This window comes from Melozone crissalis, unplaced genomic scaffold (assembly GCF_028551555.1).
Source record: "Melozone crissalis strain CALT ecotype California unplaced genomic scaffold, PUWL_Pcris_2 ptg000029l_1, whole genome shotgun sequence".
NCBI lineage: Eukaryota > Metazoa > Chordata > Aves > Passeriformes > Passerellidae > Melozone > Melozone crissalis.
Window position 1 is genome coordinate 22,261,420 of NW_026535807.1, and position 19,858 is coordinate 22,281,277.

The following is a 19,858-nucleotide window of genomic DNA, read 5'->3' on the forward strand; positions in this document are numbered from 1 at the left end:
GTACTGTATATCGAGTTAATACAGCCCTTGTATGGAAGTTATACCCTCCAGTGACCTTCTAGAATTGTATCAGCTTGCTACATGCATGTCTTCAGAGTCCAAACATGTGTGAAAGAGACCATTCGTCTACAGAAGGATGGATTTCGTTTTGTTGTCGCTGGAACTGGGACAGCAGACATGTATATTTGCCACATTGCAAATAAAATTACTTCAACAGAAATCACATAAAGTACAAAAGCTTTGATAACTCCAGGGTAAAATTTACCATCAGGCTATATATAATAAATGATGAGATCTTCCACACATGCTTTTGGTGCCCAGGCATGAGCCAAAAGCAGTGCAAAAAAAGCTTTCACATGAAAAATTAATATAAATAAGGTGTGTTCATGATGATTACTTAAAAGAAAGAGAAAAAGAAAGAAAAGATGGTTGAGAAAAAGGGGCATCCTGCCAAACATATTAGAGATTTAAATCATGGAATTGGAAAAAGGGGGTAAAAGAAAGATGGACTGTGATAAAATACAAAAGAACAAATACAAACAGATGGACAAAGACACAGGTCCACTGAGGAATCTGGTACGAGGTTTGCTACTAGATTTATAGGTCACTCTCTCAGACGTTTGGTGGAAAACCGTCCAGCCTGTAAATGAATATAAAGGGAAGAAAACAAAGACACTTATAAAGTACAAGTAGCTGTGATCAGATGTCCTAAACCATCAGTCAAATCAGCTTTGTTAGTTAAACCTCCACATCTCCCCCTTAACTTTGCCAGAGAGGAGCAAGTTCACTGACCATACACAAAGGATGCAATAACAGCAGAAGAGGACAGATAGATATTTTGTAGATTAGTTTGGCAGGATGTGCAATGAGAGGAAGGTATTTTAATCATCATTGGAACTTCCCATATGCATGGCAACAAGATCAGTCAAAGCCTATGACGGGGGCAATACACAGAGATCTCAGAACTGGGGTCGTGGGAGCACAGTCCTGTGGCTGGGACTCCAAAATTACGCACAAAGTGAACCCCTCATAGAAAGGAAATATAACTTGGTCCCCTGGGTTTGGTTTTCTTTTAATTTCATTTCTATTTTCTCTCATGCCCAAGACAGTTTGGTAGTTTATAATGAGGAACTTGGGGTCTACTGTAATCAAGGGGCTAAAAAAATGAAACAAAGCAAACGCTCTCCTAGCCTTTTGTATCTTTGTTTTCCATTCATTTTTTCTCAGGAATCTGTAAGGCAGACTCCAGAGAAGGTATTAAGGATAGAGCCACTGCTGGCAAAGCTGAAAGGTATTTCTTTCCTAAGAATTAGGGATGTCTTGGGGCATGCCTTCTCGAGCGCTGGTAACACTCGACAAGATACTTAAATTTTGCTCTTCTGACAATACTGCAATGCTCTTTTTAAAGGTAAGCCAGTTATTTTGGATTGCCAAAGGTTCACATTCCTCTATCACTCCTAAAAAGCTCCAGCCTAAGGGAAGGGAACTAATTTCAGCACGTGCTGGAAGAGACACAGAAGAGGCAGCAGGAAGAATCACCTTGGCCAGCGCCTGCGTTGGCGTCGGCGGCGTCGGGGCCCAGGCCGGAGCAGATGTCGGAGGACAGAGAGGCTTTGACGGAGCAGGGCTGCTGGGTCTGCACAGCCTTGCCCGGGGCGGGCGCTGCGCCGGCCGGCACCGCGGGGAACCCGGGCTGCGCGTTACTGCTTTCTCTGTGGGGCGAGTCTTTAGAGTCTGAGAGGTTACCTGAAAGAGCAAACAAACACAACACGTGCCGTGGCAAAAGCTAGGAAAACTCTGAATAAAAAATCCCCGCCTGAAAATAATCCGTGTCTTGACCCCAAGAGGAACAGCCGTTCGCTATTCTGATGCACTGGACACAGCACACACATTTTGGGGAGAGCCTGCACCAGAAAATAACCCGCATCTCCTATCACTGAGCCTGTTTCTCCAAGAAGCTCCTGGAGCAGGTTTGATTTTTACGGTTTCTCCTCTGTGTTTTCAGGAGCCTCAGAAGGAACACTGCTAGAATGAAGAGAGAGCTGCTGGAGTGCTGAGGAGGAGGATGAACACACAGAATGGCAAAGTAGGACATGGAGATCTGCTCTCCCACACCAAAGGCGAAATTAGGCAAATGGAGAAGAATAAAAGTTGCAGCAAAGATACAAGGAATGTTTTATTTATAGCTATTTGAGTATAATTGTCATGGCCACTTTCAGATTTTTCTACAGATAAATTCATGTAGCACATGACTGCAAAAGTATTTTGGTTTTTAAGCCACTTTACCTGAGATATTTGTGTAGACAAAAGTACAGATAGAGACATTTATCTAGATATCTACAGATAAGTATCAATATGTAACTATCTAGACAGATGTAGAAGTACAGACAGTATCCAACACTGCTTCAGTCCCTGTGGGCAAGAACATTCAGCCTCAAGATGGGCCACAGAACTTATTGCCTCTGAATATATTTGTTTTTCCCAACTCAGCTGAAATCCTTAGCTACAAGCAAAATCCTCGACACCTTGTCTATAAAGATTGATGCAACAAAATTCAAAGGGGCCCTATGATGCAGTGATATTGAAAACAAGAGCCACCAGGTTTGAAATAAAGGGTGAATGCTGGAAATGCTGCTGCTCCCCCAAATAACAGCACAAACTAAGCTGGAGAAAAGTTATGCATATTCTATTGTACATTTTGCTGAAGAAATAGGTACTGGGTTTTATTGATATTTCCCAGGTAAATTTTATTTTTGTATTTTTCCAGGAGATAAAAACTTAGGACTGTAGTGCTGTGTGAAAATCTCACATTACTTCATGGTCAAAGCATCCACCAGTTTTGTAAATGCTTTTACCTCCCATCCTTTGGGGGAGCAAATGGAATCCCATCTTTTATATATGGCATCTTGGAGCAAAAAGGAAACAAGATACAGCACCTAGTCAATACAGCATAACAGCATCTAAGAAGTGAATACAAACATCAGTAAATTGCATTTAAAGAATGGAGGAGATGTAACCAGGCTGTTTTCCAAATTAAAGGGGAATATTATTCCTCTACCAAGGACTGTAGGCAATGCAGAGCAGGCAGGTATGGCTTGCCACCGGGACCTGGGACAAGCCTGTTCAAAAGCATGCCAGCTTAAAACCAACAAACATTCCATCCTTTCCAGCAGTCCCACACATCACACAGCACAGCCACGACTGACACAAGCAACAGGCAAGGGGAAGCACCCAGTGTACCTACTTGTGCTTGATGTTCCACTCCTGAGCTGCTGGACCAGAGGGTTTAAGAGCTTTCCGGCTTTCAATTTGTTTTTGCTGGTTCTTCGGCGCCGGCTGCTTGGCGGGGCAGAGTGAAGGAAGCCCAGGTTGGGAGGAAGGGGTTTCCCCAGGCGAATATACAGTGCCTCTATCTCGTTCTTCTGCTGTGTCTGCAGCTCAGCAATCTCTTTCATATGCCTAAAAAAATAAAAGGACTGTGCTAGCAATGTATTTGATAAAGCACCATATCCTGACAGTGTCATTAATTGTAAAAGAAGAAACAAAACAATTGTTGGTTATAAAACAATCAGCTGCCCATCCCTAAGCATGCAAAGCTGCAACAATCTATTTGTGGTAACTCCCCAGCCCTGGAAGGGGGAGTCTCTGACTCCAAGGCCAGGTTGGACAGGGCTTGGAGCAACCTTACATAATAGAAGGTGTCCCTGCCTATGGTAGCAGTTGGAATGATTTTTAAGGTCCTTTCCAACCCAAAACAGTCTGGGATTCTATGAGTTATTCTTCTAACTGGAACTGGCAGATAAGGCGATGCACAGCAGGAAGGTGGGGGAAGGTCCTGGCATTGCCTGATTTGCCCAGAACCAGTTTACTCCTTACAGTTCTGCTCATCCGAAGCCGAGCTGCCGCTCAGGTACAGTAACACAAGCTTCCCTTATATCACTCGCAACTCAACATACTTTTCTCTCAGGTTCTGCAACTCTTTCTTCATATCAGCATCTTCAAACTCTGAGTCATTGTCACTGCTCATGTAGGACGACTGCGAGTGGAAGGACGTGATGTTGATCGTAGGAATCTTCGCACCTTGCCCGTTGGGAGACTCTGGGCCAGGGGAGCCACCTTTGGCAGACCTCTGCAGAAAAGCAGCTGCTTTTTTGATGAGGTCGGTGGCCGTGCTGCTGCTGGGCGGGGAGAGCTGTGCGGCCGCAGCGGGGGCCGGCTGCCGCGGGCAGGGCTCGTCGGCCGAGTCGCTCGAGGCCGGGTCGCACAGCACGTCCACGGACGAGGCCGTCTGCACCCTGCGCACGGCCGCCTTCATGTCCGGGCTGGAGGGCAGCTCGTCCAGGTACACGTCCGGGGGCGCCGAGAACCTCAAGCAGTGCGGCGCCGCTAAAGTCAATTCGTCCTGCGTGCTGATGACTGAAAACCTGCCAATGGTTTTGGCCGGCGTGCCGCTCTCCTGAGCCTCAGCCTGTTTTCCATAGGAAGCAGAGCCCGGAGAACCATCCCTGTGGAAGTTACTCATCGCCCCATCTGCCGTCGCTCGCCGCGTTACGCTCTCTGCGTGTGCGGGCGAAGCCGTCCTCTCTGCCTCCTCGCTCCTCTGGAAAGTCTCCATCTGTGGAGCTGTGCCTGATGATGAAGGTGCAACCTGGCAAAAATAAGAGAGTTTAACAAAAGGAACTGTAACAATCAAGCAGAAAACCGCTCCTAGTTCTGATTACCTGAAGGAGGCCTTTTGCTGGAGCAGCAGGAGCTGAAGCGATGCTTGTGGCTGGACCTGATTTAAAGTTGGGAAAAAAATATTTATGTCTGGAATGCTTTAATGTAATAAAAACCAGTGTTTCATTGTGATAAACTGAAGTGTACCACTGAGGAATAATTTAAAACCCCGGTCTTTGTAAATACAGGATTGAAAATGCAGGAGGCAATAGCAATGGCAATATAAAATATCTCTAGGTTGGCAGGTCTAGTGATTTGGGGAATTCAAATAATAACAGGTGTGTGGAATCTCATTACTCAGTTAAAAATTTTTAAGGAGAAAAAGAATGACATCTGCATGGTACATTAGGCTGAACTATTCTGGTGTTCTTGGTGTCTCAGAGACACACAGGGCTGCTGGACGTGGCCGGGCTGCTGCCCCACTCCTGCCACTGACACCCACTGTCACCAAGCAGGGGTGGCCAGAGGAGCATTACCTGTTCCGCCTGCTGACCCACCTCTTGCCTCTGAGGGATGAGCACTCACACCAGTGACTTCTGGCTTGTTCAACTTTCAGTAAAAGGAAAAAAGAAACGCAATTTCAGTCTCACAAAGCAGAATGTGTTCTCCTTCCCTCACTTCCCCTTGCTGCCCTGGCACTACCAGAGAATACGGAACTATTTCACAGTGCCTGTGGAGGGACCTTCAAGTCTTGCCTCCAACTCCCCCATTTATTTTCCTTCTTCCTTGAAAGAAATAAAGCAGTGGCAGCATTGCAGCTGGAACTGCAGCCCAAGCTACTGAAACCCAGTATATTATATATACACACATGCTTGGGGCTTTGTTCTGGTTTGCTTTTCCAGCCAGACTGTACGTTCCTCATCTGTACGTCTGTCCTCAGAAATTCTATGTCTCTTTCCTTACTGACACAGATTTTAATAGGATGAATTCCAATTACTCGAGAGACATAGCACCTTTCACAGAGAGAGAATTGGGTTTGCTGTAGAAAGTCATTTATCATTAGAAAACAACAGTCACTCCAGTACAGCTGCTTTCCTGTACCACACAGCACCTCTCGGGCAGTCAACAGGAGTCCCTCCAGCTGATGCTGCACAGAACAGGCTCAGCCTTGCTAGGGATGGAATTATCTCCAGAAATGCTACTTTTGAGTAAGATATAGAATCATAGAATGGTTTGGGTTGAAAAGGACTTCAAAGTTCATCCTATTCCCTCCCCTGCCATGTACAGGGACACTTTCCACTATCCCAGGTTGCTCCAAGCCCCATCCAGCCTGGCCCTGGACACTGCTAGGAATGGGACAGCCACAGCTTCTCTGGGTAACCTGTGCCAGGGCCTAGAATAGACACTGATCTAGCACAATGTGCTGCAAATCATGATTTCATAAACTTGGAATTTTATCTGAAAAAACCTAACATGGGGGCTCAACTGAGACAGAAGAACCACTGTCCCTGACTGCCTGCTACCTTTTTCTTTAGAGGCTTCCGTGTCAGTCTTGCTCTACCAAGCCCAGGAGAAGACAAAAGAAACTATTACAGGAAACAGAAGAAACTCATGCCCATGGAATGTCTGCCTTTGGCTGCAGCATGTGGACAAGGCAAAGGTACTTGAAATGTTTGCTTTATCCAAGCTGACTTCTAAGGCAGTAATTGTACCACTGCCATTCATTTATACTTAAAATTGAAGCAGAATCACCTTCATTAGAACTACAGTGACTACACCACGCATGTGTTTTACATTCTTAAACTACAAAGAAATGGACATATTTCTGCCTGCTTTGGATAGGACACAAGAGGAGATGAATTAAAGTATTATACCACTTCTAAACCCAAAGGAAAAGTCTGGCTTTCACTAATAAGCATTTCTGAAAAATGAATTGGGATGCATCTGACAAGAAAAATTTAAGTGAGCTTTCACACTGGAAAGCAGTCAGCAGGCAGAGGTAACAAACCCTGGAACAGAGATATGAAATGTTTAGGGAAGCAAAAGATCTACACGTGGCCTACGGCAGGAGAGTGAGTCTTGAGCTCTGCTCTGGGGCCAGCCCTACAGGCGGGCTCTGGGGGGATGAAAGGCAGAGCCCCTGGGGCACTGAGCAGCGGCTGGGCAGCAGCTTTCACCTCCTGGCCGGTGTCCGGGGTGCTATAGCTCGGTTCTTTCCCATCCAGCGCTGGGGCAGGAGCTTGCTCTTCAGGAAAAGGGGCTAAGGTAAATTCACTGTCGCCCTGTTCGGGTGGCACAGAGGTGTCTGGCGTCCCTGCCGATGCCGAAGAAGTCGGAACATATTCCTGGTACAGCAAATTGCGCAGCTTCTCATCAAGGCTTTTAATCGTGTTGTCCACGAAGTCCACCCTGGGGGGGCCCTCGCCGTCGGACTCGGCGGTGCCGGGGGGGTTCTGCTGCTGGAGCAGGCCGACCCCTGCCCCGGCCATGCCCGCGCCGCCCTGCGCCACCGGCGGCTGCTGGGCCGCGGCCAGCGGCACCTGCGTGGGGCTCTGGAGCTGGGAGCCCGCCAGGGCCAGGCCGTCGGGGCCGGCGGCCGCGGGGAAGGGCTGGCTGCCGAAGGGCCCCGCGCCGGGCTGGCCGCCCTCCGGCAGGTGCGGCCCCTGCGGCGCCGGCTGCCGCTCCAGCACCGCGGCGTCCGCGGGCAGCGGCCCCAGAGCCGCCGGCGCGGCCGCGGGCGGCCCCACGCTGCAGCAGGCGATCTCCACGTCGGGCACGCAGGCCGCCTCGTCCGCCGGCGGCTGCAGCTGCGGGGCCGGGGCCTCGGGGGGCTCCTCCAGCCCCACGGCGCGGGGGGCCGGCGCCCCGGGCTGCGGGAACTCCGGCTGGGCCCCGCCGGCCACCGCGGGCTCCGCCATGCTCGGGGCAGGTGCCAGCGGGGCCGGCGCTGCGAACTCCGGCTGGCTCGCTACGCTGGCAGGAGCTGCCGCAGCGGGAGCCGGTGCCAGGGACAGGGCGGCTCCGAGGGGGCTGTCAGTGACCCCTGTGTGCAGGGGAAGCTGCTGGCCAGCCCCGAGCCCAGGCGCCTCTGTCACCGCGGAGCTCACCGGCTGGTCATCTGACTGCTCCGCGTCTAGAGAGAACACAAGCAAAAGGTGAACCTTGAAAGGAAAGGAAATCACTGCCAAGCCCCCTGGTCAGCTGCAGGGACAACCCACTAGCAATTCCCACCAGCAAATAGCTGTTATGCACATCAAACGAGAATTTTCAGATTATTTCAGCAAAAAATATTTCACTGAAAAGACACATAGTGATGGAGAATTTCAGCTACCCCGCAGCATAAGGTATAGCTAAAATACTGACACTTTACTGAAACTCAGATAAAGATTCCCAATTTGGTTCAATGCCAGGAACATATGTAAATGCACGTGCGCATCTAAATGCACAGCTTAACAAAACTCATCATTTTCTTACTCTGACTAAATTAAGTGAAACCATCACAGCTGAGTGAGGTGAGGACAGAAGAGAGACAACACAGCAGCTCTGAGAAGACATTTTCTATAAAGTTTGGAGATACCTGGCCCTTCTGTCTGCTGAGCACTGGGAGGCACCGGGGGAGAAAACTCAGGGGCATCTGTAGTAGGGTTTTCAACCACTGGACATATAATAAACCACCTTTTTCCGGTATGCAAAACTAGGGATGAAAAGAAAATTACAGGTAAACACATGAATTTCCATTGTCTCCAGATCATGACTTTGTCTTAATTACACAGGATGGTTTGGGTTGGAAGAGACCTTAAGGGCCATCTAGTTCCAACTCCCTGTTATGAGCAGGGACACCTTCTACTAGAAACTCAACTCAAAGGCACTCTTACCATTTTGCTGATACACAGGCGTCTTCATTTGAGACTGACGCTTCTCCTGTTAAAGAGACAACACAAGAAATAGCTGGATCAGTGCAAGAGGACCAGCATCCCACTTGTATTGTAAGGCTTAACAGAGCAAAAGCATTATTTTTTTAGTTAAGAAACCTTTTTAGTTTTTTTAACACAAGATGCAAAAGTAATTTAAGTATCTGGCTGTTAAAAAAAAAGGAATCAAACTAGGAATCTGTATTCAGCGTTTCTTACCTCGCTTATTTCCAGCCTATCTGCATCTTGTTGGGGACTTATTCCCTGGTCAGAACTTCGCTCTCCTTCTGTATCCTCACTGAGCATATCTTCTGCTTTATCAATGATATCCTTCATTTGTTCAATAAAAGTCTCTTTTTCACTTTGCAGGATGAATTCATTCTCCACCTAGAAGGCCACATCAAAATAAAGGGGAAAACAGACATTTTTTTATTAATGCCCCATTCCACAGCTGCCAGGCAGCTCAGGCAACAAGCATGCACGAGGAGCTGCCTGAAGCAACTGGGAGCACTGAGAGCCCGTGGGCAGCCACATCTCACCATGTAAGTGGCAATTTCCTCCGGCGCGTCACCATCCAAGTCAAACTTGAACGTCACCATTTTGTGGTTATGGGTTTCAAGCTGGCATTCCACCATCTTATCCCCTGTGTTACACACCTGCATGCAGAGATCAACAACCCTTATTCCTGGCAAAGCCAAAGGAAACCTAGAGTTACCCTCCAACAGGTTGTACTTGCATTTAGTATGGTCAGTTTGGGTCTGTTGGACTTCTCCTGGCGCGAACGAGCGCGTGTGGATTTCTTATGCTTCTTTGAAGACTTTCCTTCTTGCTTCCCACTTCCTGTTGCTCCTTCCAAGCTGTCACTCATCTCTTTGCCAGAAGCAACATCTGGACTCATGTAGCTTCACAAGAGAAAGGAAGAACAGCCCCAAAATAAAGGCAGAGTCACACACAACGGAGTCATGCATCACATGTAAGCTATAAGAGAGGCTGCAAAAAAGGGCACATTTGCACTTTTTTTTTTGGCCTAAACTGAGTCAACTGGAAGATACTCAGTGAGCAAAGGGCACTACTCTACACCAGGCACATACTCTGGCTACAACACCTACCAAGAAATGATCTATTAATGTTTCTGGCAGCAACACAGCAGAAGTCCCATCACTCTGAATATATCCCTTAAGGGGCCCTGACAGTGCCCTCTCTGACCTGCACTAGTTCCTACTTTTCTAAGGTGAAGTTTTCTCAGCTCCTGTCTTTCTGCCCTCCCAGCAGAAGGTCAAACAGGTACAGTTTGCTGTAGAGGGAGGAAAAGAGAAGATCCATAGAGCTGTACATACACCAAGGCTAGGATGCTGCATCCAAACTAAGGAATTAAAAGAGCTGCAGGTGCCAGAATGGGCACACTGCACACAGAACACTGTCAGCTTCTCCCTAGACATGCTCACAGTCCTCCTTCTTCTGATCATGTCAGATAAAACAGCCTCCAAAATGCAAGCATTTCTTACGCCAAAGAGGTCATAATACCTTTCGCAACTCTGGGGCAGAGCTTGGAGTTTGTCCTGTATTGCCTGCTCCTAAAATGCAAGAAAAAGTAATTTAAGCAAACACATTGCATTAGCAGATGAAAAACACCTTTAGGAAAGGGTTGGCATCAGTAACTCTAAAACCATTCTGTTTAACCAGTTCTTGGAACCTAGAAATAAAATAAATGCCCTATTTTATCCTTTCAACATCACTTCTGTCCAAGGCACCAACCACTTAGTCAGAGACACTAACCTCCCACTTCCCTTCCTCTGTCCACAGCAGATGAGATGGTGAAAGGAATAAAACAGTTCTCTCTACCATGGCAAAAACTGAGGGACAATTCCACTGTCTTTTATTTTTGAATGTATCTGCTAATTTGGCTCATTGCTTTATATAGTTTCCTGAAAATATGCTCAGTATTTTCATTGTGTTTGGGTTAGTGGGAAAATTTGAGGAACTTACAAACAAAAGATGAAAATTCATCATTTAAGAAAGCCACCCTTGCATCGTGTCCTCTTGTCCTCTACATGAATTTCCCCTAAAAGCTTCCCTCTTCACTGGCTGCAGCTCTGGACAGACATCATAGCATGACTTTCACATTGGGCAGACCCATTCTCACAGAATTTGTGACAATGCTGCAGGCCCTGCTGTAACAAACTTACCACGTATGCACAAAGACACACACCCCCGTACATGTATATAGCTGTGTATATACACTCACACCAGATACACCCATAAATATATATAATTTTATATATATTTATAAAAACATGTCTATAAAATCCTTCTACAGATGCAGAGCTAGAAACAAGTTCCTCCACTGCCATCGCTGCACGGAGGACTCAAGCAGTGATGAGCTGGGGTTAAAAGCTCAGAGGGGAAGTGGCCATCACTGGTTCTCTGCAGCTAACCAGCCAGCCCCACTCCTTGGCTGCCAACACCATAGCTAAGCCATGCCAAGCTTACGTGCAGTTTCAATACAACTGCAACATCAATGAACGGTGAGAACACAGACATAATGTATCGACGTTCTGGTAAAGCACTCCACCAAGTGCCTTACAAAACCTCTTTTGCCTGACTGGTTCAGGTTGGTTTGGATGCAAGTGCTGCAACGTGCCTGATCACAACAGAAGAGATAAAAATGTCATGGCAGAGTAGAAACAAAATGTAGTGTCTTGATTATCTAGACAGGTATGAAACTTCTCTTACATCCAAGGAAACTTTAGCAATGTATGCCAGAAAACCAGCAGGGAGAGGATGTGCATCGGTACTTGCTTCATTTCTTAAAGTGAATGAGAGAAAGGGGTTAACTTAGGGATGGATGTGAGAAAGAAATTAGCAAAGCAGTGGTTAAATGTTCTGAGGGATGTGGGATGTGAAGGACAGACATGTGCCTCAGTGGCCATGAGTTTCTCAGGAGAACTTGTATCCCCCCTGTCACAGTGCCTAACAAGGAGGTTTGTTCATATTTCCAGAATCTCTCATGAACCGACTCTGCACTGAAGGCACCAGCACTGACCTTGCCATGAGTTGTGCATTCAGAAAAAAGACAGCTGGAGAAGGAATACCTTGAGTGATGGATATGCCTGAGCCAGCCCAGCTTTTCTGGGGAGTCTGCAGGTGAAGCACTGCAGACAGGCTCTACCATTCCTGCTACATTTAACCAACAGGATACACACATTCACCAGGAAACATCCTACATCACAGCAGGAACGCTGATGCAGCCAGAATTAAACTGCCATTGACAGACAGGAAAAATGGGGAACTAGAATTCATTTTTAGTGTTAGCACAGCCCTTCTGGAGCATCTTCTGGAGGCAGCATTGAGTTGTATGTCCAATGGAATTTCAGGCTGCACTGGGGTCAAGGCATGTGACAAGTCATGGAAACATGGGCAAAACCAAGAGATTAATTTTGAAAAGGTGAAATACATACTTTGGGAAGAAAGATAACTCAGAGCAGAGACTCAAGAGGAACCACTCTGAATGCAGAATCACAGCGGGACATTTCCATCCAGGAGTGGAGAAAAAATTAGACTTATTTCCTGAAATCAGGTAGAAATGCCAAAGCTTTTGTTTTGTTTTGTTAACAGGCAGCTGAAGAGAAAGAAATGTTCTGTGATGTTTTGTCAAGACTGAAGATTAAACAATTATGGGAGTGGAAAGAAAAGTCAAAATAGCAGACGAGGAGCTGACAATTCTGTAAGGAAAACAATAAAAAGCATCCTGCTTCTATGACCACAGAGAATTGGGAATGCCTATGAGTATCCTGAGAAACAAAAATCCCAGACATTAGGCAAAACAGGAGGATACAATGCTAAATGAAATGAGAATAGGGCTCAAACTGAAGAGGATGAAGGGGGCTTCCACAATACAAAGACTCAGATTGTGGAGTAGTTTCTTAAGGCAAATGATGGTTGGTTGAACAAGTGCTTGAGACATTTAAAACAAGACTGGACAGAACATGGGTGAAACTCTACAGAACAACTTCTAACTCACCCACAGTGAGAATTTCTTGATTTCTATCTCTGTGCTTGGGCTCAGCTACGGACAAGGAGGTGCTTAGTCCTGCTGCCTCATTAATTCAGTGAGACATTTCCTGAGCTGCAACATGAGGTTTCATTTGGAATAGCCAATTATTTGCTGACTCAGAACTGCTGGCATCAAGGAGCAGCAGCTCAACGCACCGAGGAGATAACCTCCCTTGTGCAACAAGCCCAGTTTCACACAGGAGTAACTAAGAAGATCAAGCTTAAGGCCGGTGAGTTACTTCAGAGGAAGGGCTCTACCTCTTGAGATGTCTCTGTGCCCGCCGTGACAGCCGAGCAGGGAGCTGGGAGCTGCTGGCCCAGAGGCTGCGAAAGATCAGGCTGGAGCTGCAGCAGAGCAGAGGGCTGGAGAGGCAGGCCAGGCTCTATGGGGGCAGGCGGGGCAGCTGCGGCAAGGCTGCCGTGGGCCTGGGCAGCGCCTTCGGGAGCGACGCAGGGCGGCACCAGCTCCGGCTGCAGCTGCAACGGCGGTGACATGACCATGGAGGGCTGCACTGGCAGCACGGGCACCTGGGCTCCAGCTTCCAGAGCAAACTGACTGTGTCCAGGCATGGGCTGCAACACAACGAGAGCTGTTAGCACCGTCTCTGCGCCAGGGGCTCAACACCAACGTGACGGGGGAGCAAAGCCACTGGTGTTCGTGAAGAAAGGACTCAAACTTCACAGTGCAGCTGGGTTTGGATGCTCTCAGTAACATCTACAGAGATAAACTTCCTATGAAATAACCAAAAGGAGCGCTAAGGATTCCTTCTGTACAATTATGGCGAGGTGCATTGATCAGGTACTAGTTTATTAGTAGGGACAAAACCAGATTTTGCTAAGAAAGGAAAAATTACAGAATTCCAGAATGATTTGTGATAGATGGAACCTCAAAGCTCATCTCATTCCACCCCCTACCATGGGCAGGGACACCTTCCACTATCCCAGGCTGCTCCAAGTCCCAACCTGGCATTGGGCACTGCCAGGGATCCAGGGGCAGCCGCAGCTCCTCTTCCAGGGAAACCTCTTCCAGGGCCTGCCAACTCTCACAGCCGAGAATTCCTTCCCCATATCCCACCTGTCCCTGCCCTCTGGCAGTGGGAGCCATTCCCTGTGTCCTGTCCCTCCATCCCTTGTCCCCAGTCCCTCTCCAGCTCTCCTGGAGCCCCTTCAGGCCCTGCCAGGGGCTCTGGGCTCTCCCTGGAGCTGCTCCTGTCCAGGTGAGCACCCCCAGCTCTGCCAGCCTGGCTCCAGAGCAGAGGGGCTCCAGCCATCAGAGCATCTCCAAGGCCTCCTCTGGACTTGCTTTTAAGATCTTAGGTGATGAATTCATTCTCCTGAATACCTTGCTCTGCTTTCAACAGTTCCACACTGTCCATGCAGAGAAAAACACATTCTACCCATAACCTAACTTAGGATATTTTAAGAAATCTGCCAGATATATAGAACCAGGACCTGGCACAAATGACACAATTAACTCTTTCACTGAATATACACCAGTGTCCTACTTCAGTTTAGTGCAGTTTACACACTGAAGTCTCAACCCTTGATGTGCCAAGCCCCAAGACCCCAATCCTACCAACACATTCGTGTGGACAGAGGGAGTTTCACTTTTCTCAGTAGATTTCTCCAGTGCATTAAAATAACTCAAGTGCGTAAGCACTTGGTGGGAACCAGATCCAGGCGACAGGATGCCAGCTACCTTAGAGACCGGGTTGTTATTCTGCATAACAGTCCTTTTGGGTTGTACATTTAAAATCAGAACGTTCTCCTTTTAGGTACATCATGTATTTTTCCAGGGGGACTGAGCTTGTGGAAAGAGGAAGAAGGAAAGAAAGAAGCATATGGAAGAAAAAAAGACTTTTAGTACTAGGTAAAAGTGTACCCAATTTTTACTGGTTTTGAAGTATCATCACATAGAGACTTAAGGCTATTGGAAAATACATTAAAAAAAATAAGACTCAGATGAGAACTAGGCCACATGATTTCATTGCTGCGTGCTCTCAGCAGGTTCTGGGTATGGCTGAAACTATTATTCCAGGTTTTAATGTAGATAAAAGTAAAGACAGGATGTGCTTCATAACACCTCAGAGTTACATGGCTGCCTAAGGAGGGGGTTGTTAGACTGACAAGTGTGGTGTAATGCCACAGAAGGGTGGTTCAATTTTAAATCTTATATAACTAGAATAATTCACAAAATATTTCAATGTCAAATCACAGAATCACAGAATATTCTGACTTGCAAGGCACCCACAAGGATCATCAAGAGCAGTTCTTAAGTGAATGCCCATACAGATGTACCCAGCCAAAACAAAACTCAGAGGTGCTAAACATCAGTTGTGAAAACAGCATGGCATTATATACAGAAGTACCTCTCCAATAGAAGTCTTCAAATCAAAACAATGTTTTTTAAAATATTCCTCTGCACATTGTAATAGCAATTTTTTAACCTAAATTCTTCCATATGCAATTCTTCTACACATATTTGATAGCTAATGACTTTGTCAGGATGGTTTGGGAACATGAGCTCTCCAGTTCTGGTATTTGCCATGCTCACTGTGTCCAGTGTGCTTGATTCCATTCCCTCTAAAGCCACAGGGAACACTGAGTAACACTCCCAAACTCCATCCTGCTGACATTCTCAACGACAGTAATCCTGTACGAAATATAAGGCTGAAGAGAGAAATTTAAAAACTATGTACTGCTCTGAAGATGCCATGACAGGTTGGGATGGGATGTTACAAATTTTAATTAGGGTGTTACGGTGAAGGGATGTGGCAGAATACAGATTTTCCAAATGCCTTATTAACAGGTTGAGTGTCCTCTCCTGCTCTGGTCAGACTGTTTCATGCTGACATATCACAGATGTGGCGAGAGAAGTATTTACAGACTCTGTCAGTCCTGAGGCAGTTTCCGTGTAAATACTGCTTGAGCTCGTTTATGCTTTGTTTTTTTCAAGGGGGAAAGGGTCTGCAGCTAGAATCCATCCCTGCCCTGCAGGTCTGACAGTGCTTTTCCACAGAGCTTTCCAGAGTCCTTACCTGAGGGCCACTTCCCTTTGCTGTTTTAAATATATTCTAGACCAAAACAACTCCGCTGCTCCTGCCAGCTCCCCTGTATTTGCTGTGTGCACCCAGCAGCCCCTGCATCCTACATGGACCAGCTACAGGCTCTGGCAAGGCTTGGTACGCCCTCCTGACCTGGGAGAACCACGGCTCACACTTCCCAAGATCTGAGAGCAAGAAGGAAGAGGAAACTCAGAAAGCGCTCTGCTCATTTACTGTCCCAAGCCAGTTGTATTGTGCCCTATACCCTGGATAACCCCTGGCCCTGGCTGAGGATATCACCTGCTCCCCACAGCTCACAGCTTCAGCCACCACCTCCAGAACTGAGAGCAAGAAGAACAAAACCTTTTGAGAACAAGGATGAACGCTGGCGAGGAGCAGAGCCCCAGGGCGGGCAGCGCCCCGGAGCGCCCTCGGCGGATTTACCTGGTGAGCGGGCTCGGCAGGGTGGACGACGCCGGGCTGCAGGGCCGGAGGCGGCGGCGGTGCCTGGCCCACGGGCTGGGAGCTCTGCGCGTGGTGGGGCGAGGGCGCGTCGCCGGGCAGCAGCGGCTGGAAGGCGGGCTGGAACACGGGCTGCGGCGGCAGCGCGGCGTGCGGCGCCAGCGGCGGCACCCCCGGCGGCGCCACGGCCAGCAGCGGGATGGTGGCCGCCGGCATGTTGGGCACCATGGGCTGGCAGGGCAGGACCAGCGGAGCCACGGTGGTGTGGGGCAGGTTGACAGCCTGCATGGGCAGCGCGGGGGAGTTGGGCGCCATGGGCAGCGTGGGGTTCATGGGCAGGCTGGGCAGGATCACGGCCGGAGCAAAGTACTGCGAGGGAGCGGGAATGGGGGGCACGTTTGCGGCAGGGATGTCGGACAGGTTTGGAGGAAGGCTGTCAAGCCCTGCCAGAGGAGTAATTGCAGGAATGACAGGAAACTGAGGAATCTGAAAAAAACAGAATATTGCATAAACTGCATCAGTGCTTTCACTGATGGTATAGAGAAGTTTCATTTGCCACACAAGTCCCCAAAATCCACCTGTGCCAGGAGGATAATTATGTCTGTTTGTTAATCACTTCCATTCATTCCCTGAGCTTCGCAAGCAGTAATAAAAACTGATTTACGCTTAAATCATTAGTAAAAGCAAAAAAATACATTTGAGGGGGACGCTTTTGTACCTTAGAAGCTTAGAACTACTTCTAACACCAGCTTGAAGCCTTCAAGCAACATCCTAATTAAAAGCTGCTTTCATTTGAACAGAAATTAAAAGGAATTGGGCCAGACCTAACGCAAAACTCTTTCATGCAAAATTAAGTGGGGCAATTTAAACCCTTGTTTTCAAACAAGCTGCAACTCCGGCAGCATGGAAGAGCCCAGAGAAAGGGTTTTTACAATCAAAACCTCCCACTGATGGAGCAGACTGGCATCACGGCAGCAGCTTGCTCCTGCCCTTTGACACAAGCTGCTTCCCATTATGGTGCTGCCACTACTACACACAGCACCATTCACCTTCTCAGGCCAAGGGAAGCGTTTGTCCCTGCTCCAGAGAGCAGACCCAGAGCAGAACAACACCGACACGGCTGGCAAGTGTTGGGGGAAGTGGTGAAGTCGGGAGGTCAGAAAATAGCAATAAAAACAGGCAACTGCTCATGCCCTCAAGCCTGGGATGGGGAGGAGATTGTGCCAGAGGGAACAGTGCAAAAGACCAAAACAAAACAACCCCCAAAAAATTATTGCCATTTTGGAGCTGCGTTTAACTGGATGGTGTAGATTTGGGCACAAAGGAGATTTCTGATTCACCAAACAAATAACAAAGAAATATAGAGGAATTAAGAAAGAGCAATAATATTCTTATCGCCTAATTAAACTGGCATGCAGTCAAAATAGCCACACAAAACCTGCAAATCATGTTAATGATTAGCAGGAAATTTCTCCTCAAATGGCCGCGCTCACGGCCCCTCCTTACCTGGGAAGGGGCCACGGTCGGGAGCTGCGGCACGGTGGAGATCTGCAGGGGCTTCAGGGGCGTGCTGCTGGCGGGCACCTGCGCGCCCTGCGCCGGGAAGGGCGGCAGCAGGTGCGGGGCGGGCGGCAGCGGGCACACGGGCTGGCTGCCGAGCACCTGCTGCAGGGAGGCTGCCTGCGAGAGGGGCTGCTGCTGCTGCTGCTGCGGGCACAACAGGGAAGGGTTACTGCACAACAGCCAGGCGGCTGGCCACGCTCCCCGCTTCTCCCCAGCTCACTGTCAGGACAGACCTGCTGCTTGGAGTACAGAATCACAGGCTCATTAAGATTGAAAAACACCTCCAAGATCACTGAGTCCAACCCCTAACCCAGCACTCAAAGGTCCACCATTGAAACATGTCCCCATACGCTGCATCAATACGTTTTTTGAACACTTCATGGGATGGTGACTCCCCCGCTCCCCTGGGTAGCCTATTCCAATGCTTAACCACTATTTCAGTGAAGAAAATTTTGCTGATATCCGACCTAAACCTTCCCCACCATAGCTTGAGGTCATTTTCTCTCATCCTGTCCCTGTTCTCCAGGAGCAGAGCCCGACCCTTCCCTGGCTGCCCCCTCCTGTCAGGGAGTTGTGCAGAGCCAGAAGGTCCTCCCTGAGCCCCCTTTTCTCCAGGCATGGAGCCCCTTCCCAGCTCCATTCCCTGCCCTGGTCATGCTCCAGCAGGGACAGCTCCCAGGAGAGATGAGCATTCTTAATTCAAACACTGCACAGGAGCCCACGCTTAAAACACATTTAAATGCAAGATATATTACCTAAAATGATAAGTGGTAACTGTCTTGGAGAGGCTATTTGTAATGACTCAGACTCTTGAAATCCCAGAGATTGCTCCAGTTGGTCCCCTGAAATCCCCACCCACTAACTTACAAGATACAGTTGATATTCAGCTCATCCGGGCAAGCCAAAGTTGCTACATAATGGAGCAGGCATGGAAAATATAACACTTATTACCTGAGACACCATCAACCACAATAATTGCAGCAAAAGCTAGGTTCTAGATATTTCTGATGTACTGTAGTGACAATGCAGTAGCCAAAAAAGCAGCTTTACTTTTCCAGAGAAAGCAGTGCTCCCCTGGCCTGCCAGGCTTTAGACAGCAGAACAGAGAAAAAGTTGCGTTAAAGCTGGAAATTATCAGTAACAACCCCCCACATTTTATGTACTATTGGTATCTTCTTTTTCAGTTCCTCTAATTAGTCCTGGAAATACTTAAAAAACCATTCTGGTTCGAAAGGATGACCCTGAGGCATAGGCTGGCTCAGGTGACTTACTTGGGACCACAGGGCTGGTGGCCTCATCGGGCCCTGCAGCACACAGAGCCTCTGCCATCTCACGTTGGGAAAGATTTCCCCAGTTACAATCCCAAACACACGGGAACGGCAGTGCAGGATCTGGCCTGGCTCTGGTGATGGCACAGAGCAAACTGAGGGCCAAGGCGGAGGCACCTGAACACTGTCTGAAGGATGGAGGAACTCACTCCACGGAGGAGCTCCTGCAGGACCAAGCCCCAGCTCTGGGGTGGGAGAGCCGCATGCCCACGGCGCTGGGCTGGAGCTCCTAAAGCTGCCAGCTCCCAGAGCTGGCTCTGCTCTCGTGCCCCAGCTGGGTTAATCTGCAGCTCACACAGCTGCCCACGGGTCACCAAGGGGACAGAGGGTACTGGCACTTGTGGCTCAGCCACCTCCCACTCCAGGAGACATCGCGTTACAGCAGGAAAAACGTGCTCAGGGAATGGAGCTGCTTCCTAAAACCTCCCTCTCAAATCCAGCTTGTGTCTTAAGAAATGCTTGTGAATTGGGTAAGGCACAGGGAAGGGAAAATATCCAGGCAGATTAGGTACCTTTGCCTCATTATAACTTTAGCAGTGTAAATGCACGGACACCCAAACTGGAAAAATAAACAAAAGTTAGGAGATACAACATTGATTCCACATGTTTGATCCACCAGTGCATACTGATACAAGATCAAAACAATTCATTCTGCGCGTAAGTGAATTTCTCACCCTAATTTCCATTCTTCTGCTGCCCTACCCTCCCTAGCATGGGCATTCACTGGACACTGCTGTCTCTGAGGAACATAGGTGCTCTGGGAAGTTTTGCAGAGAAACTTGGGACACCTTCCACTGTCCCTGCGTGCTCCAAGCCCTGTCCAGCCTGGCCTTGGACA

General features: G+C 48.3%; 1 protein-coding gene across 1 annotated transcript in view; it reads right to left on the reverse strand.

Moving 5' to 3' along the window:
- WNK2 (WNK lysine deficient protein kinase 2) overlaps positions 1-19,858 on the reverse strand; it is an 86,997-nt gene that overhangs the window by 13,966 nt on the left and 53,173 nt on the right. The window contains exons 10-25 of the mRNA XM_054280817.1: positions 17,636-17,827; positions 16,112-16,615; positions 12,882-13,196; positions 10,095-10,144; positions 9,307-9,472; positions 9,110-9,226; positions 8,790-8,957; positions 8,535-8,580; positions 8,237-8,353; positions 6,837-7,792; positions 5,217-5,268; positions 4,722-4,777; positions 3,957-4,648; positions 3,245-3,459; positions 1,540-1,746; positions 542-640 (exon numbers count right to left, since the gene is read on the reverse strand). Of these exons, the coding sequence (XP_054136792.1) occupies positions 542-640; positions 1,540-1,746; positions 3,245-3,459; positions 3,957-4,648; positions 4,722-4,777; positions 5,217-5,268; positions 6,837-7,792; positions 8,237-8,353; positions 8,535-8,580; positions 8,790-8,957; positions 9,110-9,226; positions 9,307-9,472; positions 10,095-10,144; positions 12,882-13,196; positions 16,112-16,615; positions 17,636-17,827 (3,952 nt within the window). The remainder of the gene's footprint in view (positions 1-541; positions 641-1,539; positions 1,747-3,244; positions 3,460-3,956; positions 4,649-4,721; positions 4,778-5,216; positions 5,269-6,836; positions 7,793-8,236; positions 8,354-8,534; positions 8,581-8,789; positions 8,958-9,109; positions 9,227-9,306; positions 9,473-10,094; positions 10,145-12,881; positions 13,197-16,111; positions 16,616-17,635; positions 17,828-19,858) is intronic.